The 16506-nt window shown below is 42.4% G+C and overlaps 1 protein-coding gene across 3 annotated transcripts in view; it reads right to left on the bottom strand.

The window, feature by feature from the left end:
- Positions 1-1106: 1106 nt before the first annotated feature.
- LOC116384004 (protein kinase C-binding protein NELL1) overlaps positions 1107-16506 on the bottom strand; it is a 233874-nt gene continuing 218474 nt past the window's right edge. For 2 of the 3 annotated variants that reach the window (XM_031848250.1, XM_031848249.1), the window contains 4 exons: positions 9699-9892; positions 6043-6219; positions 5453-5677; positions 1107-4205 (listed from right to left, as the gene is read on the bottom strand). In XM_031848250.1, coding sequence (XP_031704110.1) covers positions 4155-4205; positions 5453-5677; positions 6043-6219; positions 9699-9892 — 647 coding nt within the window. In that variant the 3' untranslated portion in view covers positions 1107-4154. Of the gene's footprint in view, positions 4206-5452; positions 5678-6042; positions 6220-9698; positions 9893-16506 lie in introns of those variants that run through there. The other variant, XM_031848251.1, reaches the window with a different exon arrangement.

Genomic DNA, 16506 nt, shown 5'->3' with positions numbered 1-16506 from the left:
ATGAACAAGCACATCAGGATCTAGAAGATCCAGAACTGCTTCCTTGAAAAAGTCAGACGTTTAAGGAGTAACACAATGGCTTGCTTTTTTTTTTTTTTTTTAGTAGGAACTGAATCAAGAACCACATTGTCATGTTCAACATTAGATTTTTTTTTTTCTTTTTTACATGTGTACATAGTCCCATTTTGTCTGGTCCTCAGGAAGATATTTTCAGTTCAGTTCAAACAGACGTGTGTTGGAAAAAAACAAGAAGATGTGAAGTGAAGTCTGTCCAGGCTCCTCGTCTGACACGCGCGAGACAGACGCTGGTCTACGCTCATTGGGAATTCCAGAATCCACTTCTGCTTCTCTCAGCTTTTAGTGAAGGAGACTGATCAGAGATCTGTACATACACACAAGGCTAGTCAAATCCACACTGTCGTCCTAGAACGGTGAAAAGACATCAAACTATGACCGATACTAAAAGGGTTAAGGCAAGAATAGAAAAATAAAGAAATAGTAAAAACAATAGAAATGTTGCTTCTCTGTCATACTCGAATTGCAACGCTCGGATCCTAAGAAGCTGTGCTAGTGAGAATTATTCACAAAGTCTTACTCTCTTTACAGAACCCGTCACTTTACACAGTATTTACAGCAAAACAGAACCTATCCCACAGAAAGAAAAGCAGTCCACTGAAATGAACACGTTATTCATGAACACAATGAGAATTAAAAAACTGTATAATTTTATCATATCGTCGGTATGTAAAAACGTTTACACACAGACTTGCAAATAGTGTTTTACAGTAGTCATCATAATTCATATCAAATCAATCAACAGCAATCTTAAAACATTGTTTTCAGTGATCCTTTGTACAAATGTCTGCTTACGATTGCTGTGTTTAACTTTGATGGGTACAGATACCATTTACATACATTGTTTTTCTTTCGTGTGTGTGTGTGTGTGTGTGTGTGTGTGGGTGTGTTCTGTGCACAGTTGACGATTTCAGTTTTACAAGAGGCGTTGTGACGATGGAGGAGAGTACACGGAGAGATGCTCGAGTGAGACAAAAACACGGATGACGGCACAAGGACGTTGCGGCAGAGAGGTCAGAGGGGCGGCACACCTCGCTGCACGCCACCGTCGACCCCCGGGGGGTTAAACAACCAGAATCGCCTTTCCCAAAAAGGTTTGTGAAATGAGCACCGTGTTTGAGAGCCAAAGTATAAAAAAATATCCTCAAAACTAGTCTGACATTAAATAGTGGAAGGTCAGCAGGGAGGGAGGGAGAGATGGAGGAGACATTTACTGTTAACTCCAGAGATCAAGGTTACCTCAGACAACAAAGACACAGCTGGTGTCAGATAAGGTGTAGTAATGAGATTACGCCATTTGGATGATTGAAGGAATGATCGTAATATTCCAGCTATGACTCACTACGTACCCCTCTAGCGTCAGTTTTGAACATGGCAGAGATGGCGTGACGATATAAACCCATTACATGCATAGTGTCTTTTCAAAACAAACATTTAGTTAGGTTTAGGAAAAGAGTGCCGTTTACGTTAACTTGACTGACTAGTGATTGACGTGATAGAATGTCAACGATGACTTTTAGTTTCACACAGGGACATGAACAGCACTTTCCTGGGTGAAAGTCCTGTGTTTGTTTAACCTGTCCACCTCCCTTCCTGCCTGCTATATGTGGACTATCTCTCTGTTCATCAGTTAGTTAGGCGTGGATTCCATTGCCACTTGAGGGTGCTTTTGTCTCAGATCCTAAATATTTGTTTGGAATGGGAAAATCCCAGTCAAAGTTGTGTAGTCTGCATTAGGCTTTCCGGTATCATCCCAATATTTGACGGGAGATACCAGTGTCTTTTAGAGCTCCAGCAGCTGACTTACTTCACATAAAAAAAAAGGAGCTTTGATGAAACCAAATGAATGTTTCATTTTCACTCTGAAGGATTATCTTCATCTGTGGGAACAGTTTTTCTCTGAAAAGGGAAATTGAGTCGTGATATCTGCAATATGCTGACGGCGTGCAGAGAAACCAGGGAAGTAGGTGTAGAGAAGACCTTGAGCGTTGGTTCCAGCTTTGAAACGAGTTATCCTTCTGAAATGATTTGACTTGCCTAAAAAAACTGTTAAGTGCTTTCACAAAGAACTGTATAACAAAAGTTGACTAAATACTATTTCACCCGACAAAAGGCTTCCCCTGGCATGTCAGATTGGCACAACACGCAGTTCACCTTTCAAAGTCTGTGCTCATTTCACAACATTTTGAGACAGTGTCCCCAAGTTTTCTGTGGGAATAAAAACAGACAGTGAGGGTGATAACAACGACACTTGAGGGAAACGTTGGCGCTCTCGAGACAAGCTTGAGGATAATGAAGAGCGGTGTGGAGGAGAGGACAGGGACAGGGACCACAGTGGTGTCAGAGCTGTGAATGTGTGACCTGCAGCAGGAGAAACACCAGACTCTGCCGCCCTATTAAGACTGGCTGTCTGTAAACACATTCGACTCCTGGTGACCCCCTGGCATACTCACATCCAGGCCTTCGTGACATGGCTTTAATTAGGCCCCCCCCCCCCCCACTCGCTCTTCATTTTATGTGCCTCTGTGCCACTCTCTGTGTGCGCAACATGGTTCAGAGCTGAGGAGCCCCGGGAGACAGCAAAGAGAAGTCGGACCCACCTCGAGCTCTGCCAGCTTGTTCCGGCCTGCAGGAATCTGTTGTGCACCATCAAACTGCTTTATCATGCTTTTTGATATCATGTCTTGCTATAACTAGCTATCTGGCAGTCAACCGCATCAAACAGGAGACATTGAGACTGAGGGGGAAGTGTTGGTTAATGGCTCAGCACCGACAGACTACAGCTATGTCCGAATTCAGAGCCTGGATCCTCTTGAGGGATGTGACTCATCGTAGGCAGGTCATTTTAAAAGAACTGAAGACTGGAGCATTGCACGGCCAGTCTACGCGCGCAACAGGCATCAGAGAGATGGGCGGACCACAATGGGGATGACAGCGCGCACTTTCAGACTACCAAACCCTAAGAATCCTCAGAAAAGGGTTTCTTAAAAGACTAAGAAACCCTGCATGCTTTCTCTTTTGCCCATCCTGTTCAATCACTGCCTGACGTGGGTGTTTTTGTCGGATTGTCTCCTTCAGAAAGTTACTCTTCAGAAAGTTACACCATGCCATTTTTTCAAATGGCAAGGTCTAGCCTCACCGAGATCAAAACTTATGGTGCGTTCAGGCGCTGCTTGTCAAAAAGCTAAGCTCCAGTAACACTTGTAGAATTGAGAAAAACTTAATTATGAGAGCAACTCATTTCAGAATGTGGCCCTGACGCTGGTAAAAGCCACAGGCCGAAACGCATCATCAGAACCTGTACTTTTTCAAGTCTATAATTGCTATATCACTGTAGTACTAATTGCTATAGATACTGAGGGCTGCAATGACATTTTTAAGATTAAATTTAAGATTGAACAGGGTTTATGACATATCGGACGTATCTAGATACATGGACATTATATACAGTCTATGCTCCCATGAGAGAAGTTGTGTTGAGTTGGAAACTGACCTACACTATTAGACTTAACAGCATTTTTTTTACTTTTCAAAGTTGTTATTTCTACATCAAACTATCTCCTGCTTAACAGGACATCATATAAAATGAGGGTGCAGTACTTTTGGTTACCACAATATTGAATGTTTAGATGATGATTTGCTAGGTGACCAAGCAATAGTGACATGTTGCAACATAAACAGCTGGAGCACCTCAACATCTGTCCAGCTAGTAATTCAGCTGCGTGTCTCTGTTTTTGGGCTCGGGACGTAATGTTAAACAGTTTTCCTCAAGACAGTTAGTGAAATGGGAACAACACAAAGACACAAACACAACTAAGTGACTGTGGATAGAGCGACTACGGCCTCAGTCTCCGCCTGAGCCACACACACATACACTCGCTCACGCTCTAACGGTTTGTCGAGTTACGGCATGAAAGCACAGCCTCAACACCCCAGTCCGTCCAGTGCATGTTCGTATTTTCTGTGCACACACTGGCATGCACATGTGTGTGCGTGAGTCTGTTTTATGAATCCGGGGGAGAGTCGTCAGAGGGAGGAGGGGGCGTGGCAGTCCCGCAGTGAGAGGAGGGGAGTTGTTTTTAGTTGTTCTGAAGGCAGTCGAGATCCACCGAGCAGCAAATATTCCCGTTCTGAGCGGAGCAGCATGAAAAGACAGGAAAGAGCAGACAGAGAGTTGTAAATATACTGTTGTGTATTCAAATATGCTGTACATGTTGCTTGTAATCACTGTCACAATGACACACTTAATTTTAACTACTTTCTACTACTTTAACTAAGAAAAAGAGGGGCCATTCTCTCAAAAACTCAAATCTGCATGACTTGATGCAACAAATATATATTTAGGTTTGGAATTTGGCTGCACTGACCCTTTCAGTCGAGACACTCAAAACATTGCTTTTTCATGCACAGATAGATTTTGGGCTATTTTGCTTCCATAACATTTCTTCTCGTGGAAAGAAAACATCCAAAATATATGCATTTTTAAAAATACAATTTCAGAAAACTTGTAATATAAAAAATAATTGTGTTAATGTAGGCAATCAACTGGGGGAGATTCATGGTTGTATCTATCAGTAGAAGTTGTTTCCCTATTCACCTGTATGGTTTTCAATACATATCTTTAAGGCCATTTTATAAATTACTTTTTTCTCTCGGAGCCAAAACATCTCCACAGTTAGACTTACAAATGTTCCGGAAATGTATATTTGTATATGTAAACATCCCATTTCAGAAAATTGGTAATACAAAAGAAAATTGTCTTAATGTACGTAATCAGCTGGGGAAGTTTCACCGGTCATTCATCATCAGCCTTGGCTGAAAGTGAGGTTCCCTGCTGGTCAGAGGCAAACTCTGTCTTTACCAAAGGTGATGCAGCAAAAGCAGATCAGAGTAACTTCCACAAGTGCAGTAGCTATAACCACCTGCTGTGACCGCAGCATGAGTGAGCGCACCAGCTGCTGCTGTTGCTGCCTATGACCCGATTTTTTTAAATTTTGTTTTTTGCAAAATTCAGTTCATGTAACCACATATAAAATAACCTGACATGTGTCCAGGCCATATGTTTGTTGAGCTGTTTTTGGCCAACTTAAATTCTTGTAGCTGCGGGACAACAGATCATTTTTAGCAAATGTGTGGAGATGATCTGAGTTATGGCGACATGTTCCTGACACAGTGATCTGCATATTTTGCTCTTTCAAGATTACATGTACCTTACATCATCTGTGACAAACACATTTATTCATCTTGGAAGACAGAGAAGCAGACATTGCATATCCTCATCACACATCAGATAGACTCTCTAAAACACAGTTTATCACCAAGAATGCTGCACGGTAAAGCCAAACCTTCATTGTGGTTGTTGTTGCTTTTTGCCTACCTTACACTTGCAGGTGGTACAGGGTGAGTTGAGCATATGCCACGTGTCTCCGCTGAGGCGGACGGCGCCCGCGGGGTCCTGGCACGTCTGCCGTATGTCATACAACAGATTGTCGGCCAGGCAGGGGTCTGTGACGCAGCGCGGGCAACACTCGGCCTCCGCCACCGTCGTGTACTCGCACATCAACGCGGGGCAAACCAGAGGCCAGCAGTCCACCTCCCCCTCCTGAGTGAGGTGGGACAAAACAGAAAGATGACACAAATGTTACGGTCTTGTTTTTGTGTGTGTGTGTGTGTGTGTGTGTGTGTGTGAGAATCAGCTGATCTGACAACAGTCACAGCTCACAAGCTAATTTGTTGCCACATCTCTAATTAGAGAGGTGATAATTATCTGAGCCTTCCGCACACACAGCTGAGCAGGCGGATTAAGGCAGAGCTCTGAGCTTCATGTTGATGAGGAGATTCTGTGTTTTTGGTGTCATCTGTTTCTTCTAACAAACAAGTAGGGATTTAATATGGTCAGCTTTCATTTCTGTTGGCAAAAAACATAATGTAGCTTCTGTGTGAATGTGTGTGTTTCTGTGTACGGACCATGCAGCGGCACTGCTGGCAGCCGTACAGCCAGGATGCCCCGCTGCGGTAGAGTGTGCGTCCGCTCTGGTCCAGACACTGGCTGCTGGGCCTGTTGTCACAGCCGGGACAGCAAAACAGATCCTCGTCCGGGTCTCCGCAGTCACAGGGTCTCCTCCTGCAGTACGTCTGCCCGTCCTGCACGGCAAAGTCACAGTGTCCAGTTATGGTGAAGGGTCTCCTGATGCCCAAAGTATCATTACAGAGCCTTTTTAATCTCTGAAGAGAGTACAATCCTGGAAACAACACTGAATGCCGGACATTTCTTTTGATATGAAGGAAGTGCAATTGCAAAAATATTAAACACATCAGTATTCGTATTCAAAAAGCCCTTGGACTTTGGTATAGGATCAAGATGCAGATCTGATCCCTTTAGCGAGAGCTTGTTAACGATTTTGCACATTGGGTCATTCAGGCAGATAATTCAAGGCCAGCATATACCTTTGGAGGTTTTTAATGGGTTCTAGCAACTTTCAAATCTCCATTTTCTACCAGCAATTTACGAGAGCCGTGAATGAAGCGAGAATCCGTTAGAAGTTTGGCGTCTGGGCCGGAATGCAAAGTCAAATCTGCCAGACCTGGGAGCCTCCCCGAGCCGCCGTGTCCCTGGCTCTCCATCTCCACCCAGGGAAAACTTTATGGTCCATTTTACTCACCACAGCCAGCACTGTCTGGCACGGGTACGAAATTGTAATGGAGATGTAAAAATGTTGCATGGAATGGCTGGTGGAAAATGTATGGGCGCCATAAAATCGTTCCGCATACCATTAAAAGGGCAATACAGAGCCAATGTTTTATCGATGCATATTGTCCCGCTACAGTAACAACCGAGTCCCACGGTACCCATACCGAAGGCCTTGGTCTTAACAGTTATGGCCCTTGACTTGCTGGGAAAGCACTGCCAACAGTACAGTACAGTGCAGGCAGGACGCATGAAGGCAAACTGTTCATTTTAATGCCAGGAATAAGACCGGGCGTGAATACTAATGCTGCGCTAACCAAAACAACATCATTACGTCGTATTTTATGGCAACTTTGATGGCAACAACGTTATGATGAATTTGATCACTTCAGATGACATTCCCTTTAAATCCAGAGGTACGACTTGCTTTCAACACAGTCTTCAGATGAGGAATTCCTCTCCAGGGTGGGTTGTTTGTCAAACTCTGAAATCTAATTCAACTAAATGTCTCCTTTCATTTAGCTTGAAATAAAACTTTGGTGAAAGTTGAGAATAGAAAATCTTTGCTCTCAAGTTTCAACCTTTTGACGTCGTGTGTTAGGCAGTTTTTAAAAACCCTTTCTTGCTCTGCCCCTCGTCCCGTCGTGCACTTCTATCTTTTCCACTTGCCCTGTCTGGCATCCACAAATTTCAATCATATTACAACAATCAACCTTCCTCTCATGTTCAACAAACCAAATCGACAGTTTCATGTGCATTTACAACTGGTCTGTACTTTCTGACCCTGATTACCGTCAATTTCTCTCCTCCTTAAAAAACCCACAGTAACTCCCTGGCTGCCTCACAGTCGGCAGGAGCCCAGATCACTGCCTGTTTACATTCAGTGAACATCCGACTCAAAAACCAGCCAGGCAGTGCATCCTGGAGGCATTCATTGTTTGCAGAGCAAGTGTTGGTGTCACACTTGTGTCACACTTGTCGATTTCTTCACACAGCGGGTCTATTTTTGTCGGAACAGCTCACTTGTATAAATCATGTGAATGTATGTAAACACCTATACTTATTGGCAATAATTAATCATCGACAAGTAAATATTTATTGCTTTGTTACATTTGTTTTTAACTTGTTGCAAAGTTGTTTTTTTTGAAAATGCTCCAAATCTCCTTCCGCTGAAACACATTCTCATGTACCACAGCCTGCTCAGTACTCTAGCATCAGTTTTGGAGGCGTGTCAATATAGTAATAATACAATAATAATACAAAACCACTTAGTGAGGGTCAGGAAAAGAGCGTGGTTGACATTAACTTGACTGACTACTGACCCAAGTGACTTAATGTCAAACGTTCACTTTTAATTTCTCCCGGAACACGAACAGAATTTGCTTTAGTTCACCTTCAGTACTTACTGGATTAGTTCATGTGAAACGTCCTGCTGGTACATTTGGAGTTTTATGAGCCGATGAAGCATGATTGGAACGATCGCCCACAGCTGTCATTTCATTCAAAATAACCCCCCGTGTTCTGTATTAATCTAACTCACTGAGCCGCGACTCCCCAAAGATAAATCTGATCAATATCTCCCTCTCCTGCAGCCACACTGCCTCACTCTGACTTCTGAGCACAGACCTCCAGGTTCAGCTCCGACCTACTGTGCGTACCGTGGTCGTGCGTATACAGCTTCCCTGTGCAATGAGGGCTTATTACGGGTGTCTTAGATGGTCGGGTTAAACTATTGGCTGGTCGTCAGACTGCATCTAGCCCATCACGTTTTGTTGTCCGTTGCCTTCTTCCAGTATATAGTGTTTTCATAACCAACGAAGGAAGAAAATAACTAGCAATAGCATTGGCTTTTCAGGTGGAGAAAACTGTATTAAGTTACTGAAATGAAAGTAAGAGAAGCAATCAAAAGAAAGACTCCTCCATATTTCCTACCAGCTTTCCCCCCCTCCTTGCTCCATTCCCCTTTTGAGAATATTTCTTCTCTTCATTGTTAATTTATCCAACTCTTCCCGTCTCTTTTCCATTTCTAAGCCTTTGTCTTTTTTTGTGTGCTGGTCTTTCTTCTCTTTGATAGCAATGTCTGAGTCAGTCCCGTCTGCCACTGCATGTATTTCCTGCATGTATATTGATGTTGTTACAGTGAATATAAAAATGGCATAAAGTCTCTGTGCTCAACGCTGCTCATGGGTTTTCTTGAATATCGTATTCATTCCATACAGGTGAAAGAATAAAGTGACGTAAATAGATACGATATTTCTAAAAAGGGGCCGTCAAGTATCAATCTTGCATGTCGTGTCAAGTCGCTTGACCTTGGTTTTACGTCAAAAGAGAAATTACAGTTAGTTGACATCTTTTCTGTCTTTAGTTCCCGAATGGTCTTTAGATGATTGCCAAGTACGTCTCCACCAAAATCCTTTCAGTATCACGCACTCACACCTTTTTGACTTGAAAAGTCGTAGACTATTCTTGATAGTCTACGTATATTAGCAGCTTAGAGGCAAACCCTGAGTTCAGATCATCCACTAGGTTGTGAACATCAGTATTACTCATAGCCGTTTTCCACCAAAATTAGAGCGTAATTGCAGGTTTTTTTAAACATGGGAAACCCACTAAAAATAGGCGATACACTCTTTTCCGCTTACGAGTAGTGAGAGCCGTGCCATTGCACTGGCCGTGTCTTTTTTCTTCTCTGGTATTACCGTTGACAGAAATGAGGCGCCGGCTGGCAATAGAAGCAGAGCTCACTGCCAAACGGAGAAAGAACCGATAAATGCTCATGAGTTCTGCAGGGTAATTTGTCCAGGGAATGAATGCCGATCCTAACTTTTCTCACTGAAGGCAAATGCCAGATGTCGGTGCGTGTTAGTGGCTTATGTATCCAGCGAGAAAGCGTCTTTAGTGTTCAAATTCAAATGTGTGAGTTCATCTTCTGTACCTTGCAGGAGCATAGAGCACAGCGGTCAAAGCCGGGTTTCCAGTCCTCTCCGTTGCGTCTGATTTGCTCTTCCTGTGGGCAGTCGCCGCTGCAGCCCGGACCAGATGTGCACACACAGTCGTAGCCCCCCGGTAGGTTCACACACACGCTGTCATTCCAGCAGGTGTGTGTCTGCAAACCGCACTCATCAATGTCTGGAAGACAAAGAGCAAGCCATGGTAAATGAATGCTTACATGTCATTTGTTACACAATGTTCCTCGACATTAGTATGTACCGTACGATAAGATGTGACGATGGACTCAATGAAAGCTCAGTCGAACAGAACGGGAAGCTGTTTGCTCGATCCTGTATTTCTTAAGCTGCCTAAGGAAGTAGGTTTTGTAGTATCAACTATTTTCAATTGTAATCCCTAAATGATGAAAAATGGCAAAATCATTTAGCGGCGTTTAACAGTTGAGAGCTGCATTAGTGTTGTGTTGAAACAATATCATGGCGTAGTGGGACATGAATACACGATTGACTTTGATACACAACCCTGTGTCCCGTCTCATTCACACTCATTTGCTTGCCAAATACAGTTTGCTTAAATCATAATTCCTCTCTGGATTCTGTTCTCTGGCAATGTTTTTTGGCATTTGGAGCTGAAGTGTTGGGCAAAGCACATGTATTACAGCACAAGACGGACCCTTTACTAACTCTGTGGTGGACATTTACTTTTAATTACATTTTCATTTTACATGTCCCCACGTTGTTATGGAGCCCAGCAGGTGTCAGGTGTATTTGTAATAGTGTCTATTGTGCATAAATTAATACTTCAGCCTTCAAGTCATGCCCTCAAATTAATTGCATTCAGTTTATTGTAGTGATATAAACTGAAATGAAAAGTTGTTTGGGTGCTCCTCCCTAACTGACCAAGAGTGTTTCAGTGCAGTTTCTTTAATTGACCCAATCAGTTCCCACAAATTAATAGCTTTCAAAGTCTGTTGACTTTGAAAGCTAGGGTTAGGGTTAGGGTTACGAAGTCTTATTACGTATTATTTTAAACAAACAAAAAAGTAACCTATTTTTATCTTTTGTAAATATAAGAGCGAGCTACGTTCAAAAGATCCGGGATCATTTTCTTCTCAGTCTACAATAACATGTTGGGATTTTCTGGAAATTCCGAGGTTCCCAAAGCACCGACATGCACCTTAACTCGACACACACACACACACACACACACACACACACACACACACACACACACACACACACACACACACACACACACACACACACACACACACACACACACACACACACACACACACACAGACACACACACACACACACACACACACAGACACACACACACACACACACACACACACACACACACACACACACACACACACACACACACACACACACACACACACACACACACACACACACACACACACACGGCCGGCTATAAACGAAGTGGAAACAAAGCAGTCAAACATCACAGTTTGCAGTCACACCAACACTAAAATATTTCAACAAGGCATATGTTATTTTTTGCCAAAACCAGCAGATTTGAGTTACTTGCCGATCTACAGTGAAGTTGGGGCTGCTGGGAAGTCCCAGTGGACCTGACGAAGGAGTCGGCAGCCATCTTTTTAAAGTTAGGCTGACTTGCACTGCAGGGAGCTCTGGCTGTTTGTGGCCACCTGGTGGCTCTATCGAAACACTCACACCAACAAACGTTTGTCACTCTATTCAGCTTGCGTGGACAAATCTGTGGAAATCTCAGACAGTAGAGCACAGTGAGCCCTGGCGGAAACATGGAGATTGCCTGAGGTTTAGTAAAGAGTAGTGGTAGACATGCAGTCGCATCCTTATCCATTGCTTTATGCTATAAAGGCGACGCTGTCTGTTAAAGGTAGGCGAGAATCAAATTCTTACTTTTCTTCTTTTTTGCATTTCCATTTACGCCGCAATAGAAATATGTTTACCTACAATGGTTTTAAAGTCCTTAACTTCTTACCTTTCAAATGGGACCAGACATTTCCATATATGGTTTATTGTTGAGGAGCTTTTCCTTCATCATTTTGGGTATTTTATTGAAGGCATTTTTCTAAAAGATAGGACAGCTTAACAGCTTGTCTTTGTCATCTCTGACACATTTGAAGGGATAGCAGATTGCTTGTCTTTATGTCATTATTCATTAAATTATGGTTGTGGGAAAGCATTAGCTCATATTTATCACCCCTTCCCTGTATATACAAAGAGTATACCTACACATACTGGCATCACAACAGCCTGTATATTCTATTTTTGGATTCAGTTTCATTATCCAAGGAATGAAGGATCTCTTCAGACAGCTCCTTTCTCACATTTCTTCTCTACTAACCAAAAGAACGAACATGAATAGACGGCATTTACTTTTCCATACCAGGAAACAGTGTGCCAAAAGTCTGTCCCTACCTTCTATTAAGCCGTGACATTTACCACTCTTTATCCTTTACTAAATGTTAGAGAAAAAGACCAAAGTCCCTTCGACAGTTAGCTCTGCTCTCCCCTGCCAGCACCTGCTGCCTACGGACATTGATCACACCCACACGACCCTGACAGCAGGCCACTAGCGTCGCATGAACAAAGGCCCTAGAAATACTAAAACTACATTTAAATTCATGATTTTTTTATTTTGTTCCACCCAAACCATGCTTTCACACTTTGAGCAAAGTCAACAAGTCAGTATGTCTTCTACACAGTTGAGTGAGATGGAGAACTGTTGACGGCCACAGGTTTAAAAAGATTGATTTTCACACCACTCTCTGTACTCGCCAATACAGTACGTTTAGGTTTTACTGCACAGTATTACCACCAGGTAATCAAAAGAGTTAATCTTCTGCATGGTAACCATTTCAGGACACAACAGACTCGGCTCAACATCTTCAGACTCGGCTCAAATGTTTCTAAGCTGTACCTTGTCACTTTCGGGGTTACTTTCAGCTTAATGCTAACAGAGCATGTTAAAATACTTGACTTGTAGTCAAAACCTGACCGGGTCATCGACCTGTTGTTTTCTATATGTAAAGTGGATCTGTGTATACATGTTTTGTGCTACACATATTCACATTTCAATCCCCAGATTGTCACATATAGCTTCTGTACTTTGACTACTTCTGTCTGTTTTGTTTTGGAATAGAGTGATATCTTGTGAAAAAGTTGTCCCTGGGTAGACTGTGTGTGTGTGTGTGTATTGCGTATTGCTTTTCATAGGTTTAGCTACGAACAGTGTATGAGAACAGCCTGACCAGAGCCTGTCTAAATGATATGACGTGTGGCTCACTTTGTCTTAAAAGTTAAATAAAGAAAAAAACCAATAATTTTTCTATTCAGTATTTCTTTTTTTTTCTTGCTGCCTCTAATGAATCCCATTCCTCGTAAGCCCTAGAACACCGGGGGATAAACGTCAGGGCTCGACATAATAGCTGAGTCCATGGACCAGTCGAGGGTCTGCGCTTAGTTTAGACATGCTCATAATAACAGCAAGGCAGAGAGGACTGAAGGGAGAAGAAGAGTTTACAGCTAAGAAGCTGCAACTTTAAAGAACGTGTTCGGGTGAATCTTATAGATATGGATGAAACCAGGGGATAGTGAACCGCAGGAACAAATTAAAAAAGCTTGGTCATTGAATTCGTGAACAACTAAAAATAAATAATACACGTAGGCCGTGAAAGGCAGTCTTACAACCGAACATAAAAGCCCGTCGGAGAAACCAGCCGACCACATCCAACCACGTGAAAAAGTTACACTCACACCTATGTGCTGGTACAAATGAAAGCACTAATCCTGCAGTGCATGTACATGACAACACACATTCCCACAAGCATAGACACGCACACGCACACGCACACGGACGCACACAACAAATGCATCCCTCTGACAGATGCTGGTAATTAGGAGGCATCAGAAAGCTCAGTATTTGAGTATTTAAATCATATATCTTTGGTATGTCTCCAGGCAGCCCATATGGAAAGGTCATGTACATCACAGCGAGAGAGAGAAAATGATGCACGCACGCTGTCGTTCAGGGAGACAGCGGGAGTTTATTGTGTATTATCCTCATCTCTCTGCACAATCCGTTTATTCAAGCCACCTGTCTCTCCCTAAAGCATTGGGCATAGTAAATGGGTTTTGAGATGCAGCCCATGCAGCTCTCAGTCAAAGCCGTAAAGGGAAAAAAAGGACTGCTGCTTGCAGCTGCTCTGGTCCTCCTCACAACAATATGCAGGGCAATGGAATGCAATATGCTACAATGTAATTCAATGTTTTGCATCGCGGTACAGCAAAAATAGAACAAGATGAAATCCACCATGAGGAAACAATACATAACCTAAAAGAACAGCGGATTGTGTCAATTTTCACAAAATATATCACTGAAATATTACGACATTATGTATTGTAACACAAGGTATTGTAGGAATCTTAATGTGTTACATTGTTAAAAAAATGCATGTAATTCTAGTACAGCGTAAGGTTGAAAAACAAACAAGTATGCAAATAGTATAAGCCAAATAAGGACTTCATTCTTTTATTTTTAAAGCTTTGATTAGTTTTGCATACATACTGTTTTATGCTCCTTTTTTGTTTTATGTTGGGAAATAGCCGAAACGGACTGTCTGGTCATGTGTAATGTGTCTGCATGAACATACACTTTTAGGTATATCCCTCGCATGCCCAACTTGGGAGAGTGCGGATAAAAAAAAACTCTTAAGAATCATGTGTCACCCAGCAGGACACCCCTTAGAGTAGCACAGCCCGTTGCTCCATGTGCCAAACATGAATTAGTGCCTGCATTACAACAGTGCTCTGGTCATTTGAAAAACAAAGCCCCTTTCACAGGGCGCGCACACACACACACACACACACACACACACACACACACACACACACACACACACACGCACACACACACTTTTAAGAAAACAGCACGTGAAAGTGATTCTATTTGGCTGTTGAATTGCACCTGAAAGTTTAACTAAAATCTGTGCATACATTTTTTGAAATGCTCCTATAACAGAAAAGCCCCCCCACAAAGAAACAAAACAAGTATTTGCAATTACGTACATAATTGCTTATACACACAGACAAGGAGATGGTCCGATTTCTCAAAACATTACCCTCTTTCTGCCCACTAGTTCTCGTCCCTAGCGCTGCTGAAAAAAAATCCTGTTAAATTCTCATTCGTACTTATTTCCCCTGCTGGCTTCCAGCCTAATACTGCAAGGGGGGGGGGGGACAAAAGGTATGCTGTCACAGCTACATGCACTTCTCTGGTTAAGGAGTGACACACATACATAACACACACGTAAATGTGTTCAAGAAATACAAAATTTTCCATCAATCAAGCGTTGAAGCTTCTTTTGGTGATATTTCAAATTTTTCAATCGATAAATGCCACATGCGACAAAGTGCAATGGAAATAAGCTTAACAAATAAATCATAATGTACACGAAGCATTTCAACATCACTTGTCACGGAAGAAACTAAAACTGGCGACTGACAAAAACATCAGATATTTCTCGACCGATGAGGAGACACGTTGTCGACATCTCGTTATGCCCTCTTCTTTGGTAATGGTCTAATGGCACCTGACTGGAGTGTTTATCTTGACTTACCAACTTCTTATATTTGCATATCTAGTAGTAGTGGATGGAAAAGAACATTTAATTCGATTTTTCTTAAGCCGATTTTCAGTTATTCAGTGAAATTTTTTGCTAAATTTGGATAGAAACATAATTGGCTTTTGATACAACAATGAGTCACCGGAAGTAAACTATTTTCAAATCCTATACTTAAAGACCTTTTCACCTTTCTGAGCTTTCACCTCGGTGAGTTTCCCTTTTGGAAACCCTTAGATAGAGAACTTTGACACTTACTTTTATATTGTTGAAACTACTGTTAAAAATAAATGAGTCTGTGTTCCTGTGTACCTTCATTATTGTATGATATCAACACTGAACTGACTTGTGAAACCGTCACCGACTCACAACCAACCAAATCATACGATCACACTGCGCTGCAGACTGTCACACTGCGCTGCAGACTTGACACCATCTCTTTGTCACGTTACAAGTTTTGTTGTTGTTTTCAACCTGTGAAACTGTTCTTCTGTTAATGATTTCTTTAGTTTTGTATCATTAGTAATACATCTTAGATAAACACTGAAAGCTGAAGTCTGTGTCGTAGTGTGACAAAAAGCTGCCTTCCAGTATAGTCTGACATAATATACGGTGCGTCTGTCCTAAGAGTTGAGTTTGAGTGAGGGGCCATGTGCTGAAATCAAACTTTCCCCATAAAGTAAATGAATCAAAGCGAAACGCTGATGTTGCAGTTTGATTTAAAGGTCAAGTGAAAGCAGAAATGTGTTTCACTCTGTCAAGCTGTCCTCTTTGCTGCATCCATTACAGCTTTAAACAAGTGCACACAGGCAACTAGAACAGTGCAGTCAGGAGAGTAAAGATCACTGCCAGGCGTGTCTCCCTCTCCTCTCTCGAACATAGAAGAGTTGAAACTCACTCAATTGTCACTAACCGGCTCCCTTACAGTAAAGATGGCTGTGAAGATAACGGTAACGTGGACGAATGCATCTCATATTATGCCTATCTTTAGTGGAGCATAACATATCAGGTATGGAAATGATCTGCAGATGCTCCGGTTCAAAATGAGACCAAACTAGAGAGTAGCGGGCCGATGGGGCCAGAGAGACGGACAGAAGCACATTCTCTCTCTCTCACTCACACACACACACACACACACACACACACACACACACAC

The sequence above is a fragment of the Anarrhichthys ocellatus genome, unplaced genomic scaffold (genome assembly GCF_004355925.1).
Source record: "Anarrhichthys ocellatus isolate YVR2014 unplaced genomic scaffold, GSC_Weel_1.0 scaffold8, whole genome shotgun sequence".
NCBI classification, from domain to species: domain Eukaryota; kingdom Metazoa; phylum Chordata; class Actinopteri; order Perciformes; family Anarhichadidae; genus Anarrhichthys; species Anarrhichthys ocellatus.
Note: the sequence above shows the minus strand (reverse complement) of the source record. Positions and strands in the feature narration are given on the sequence as shown.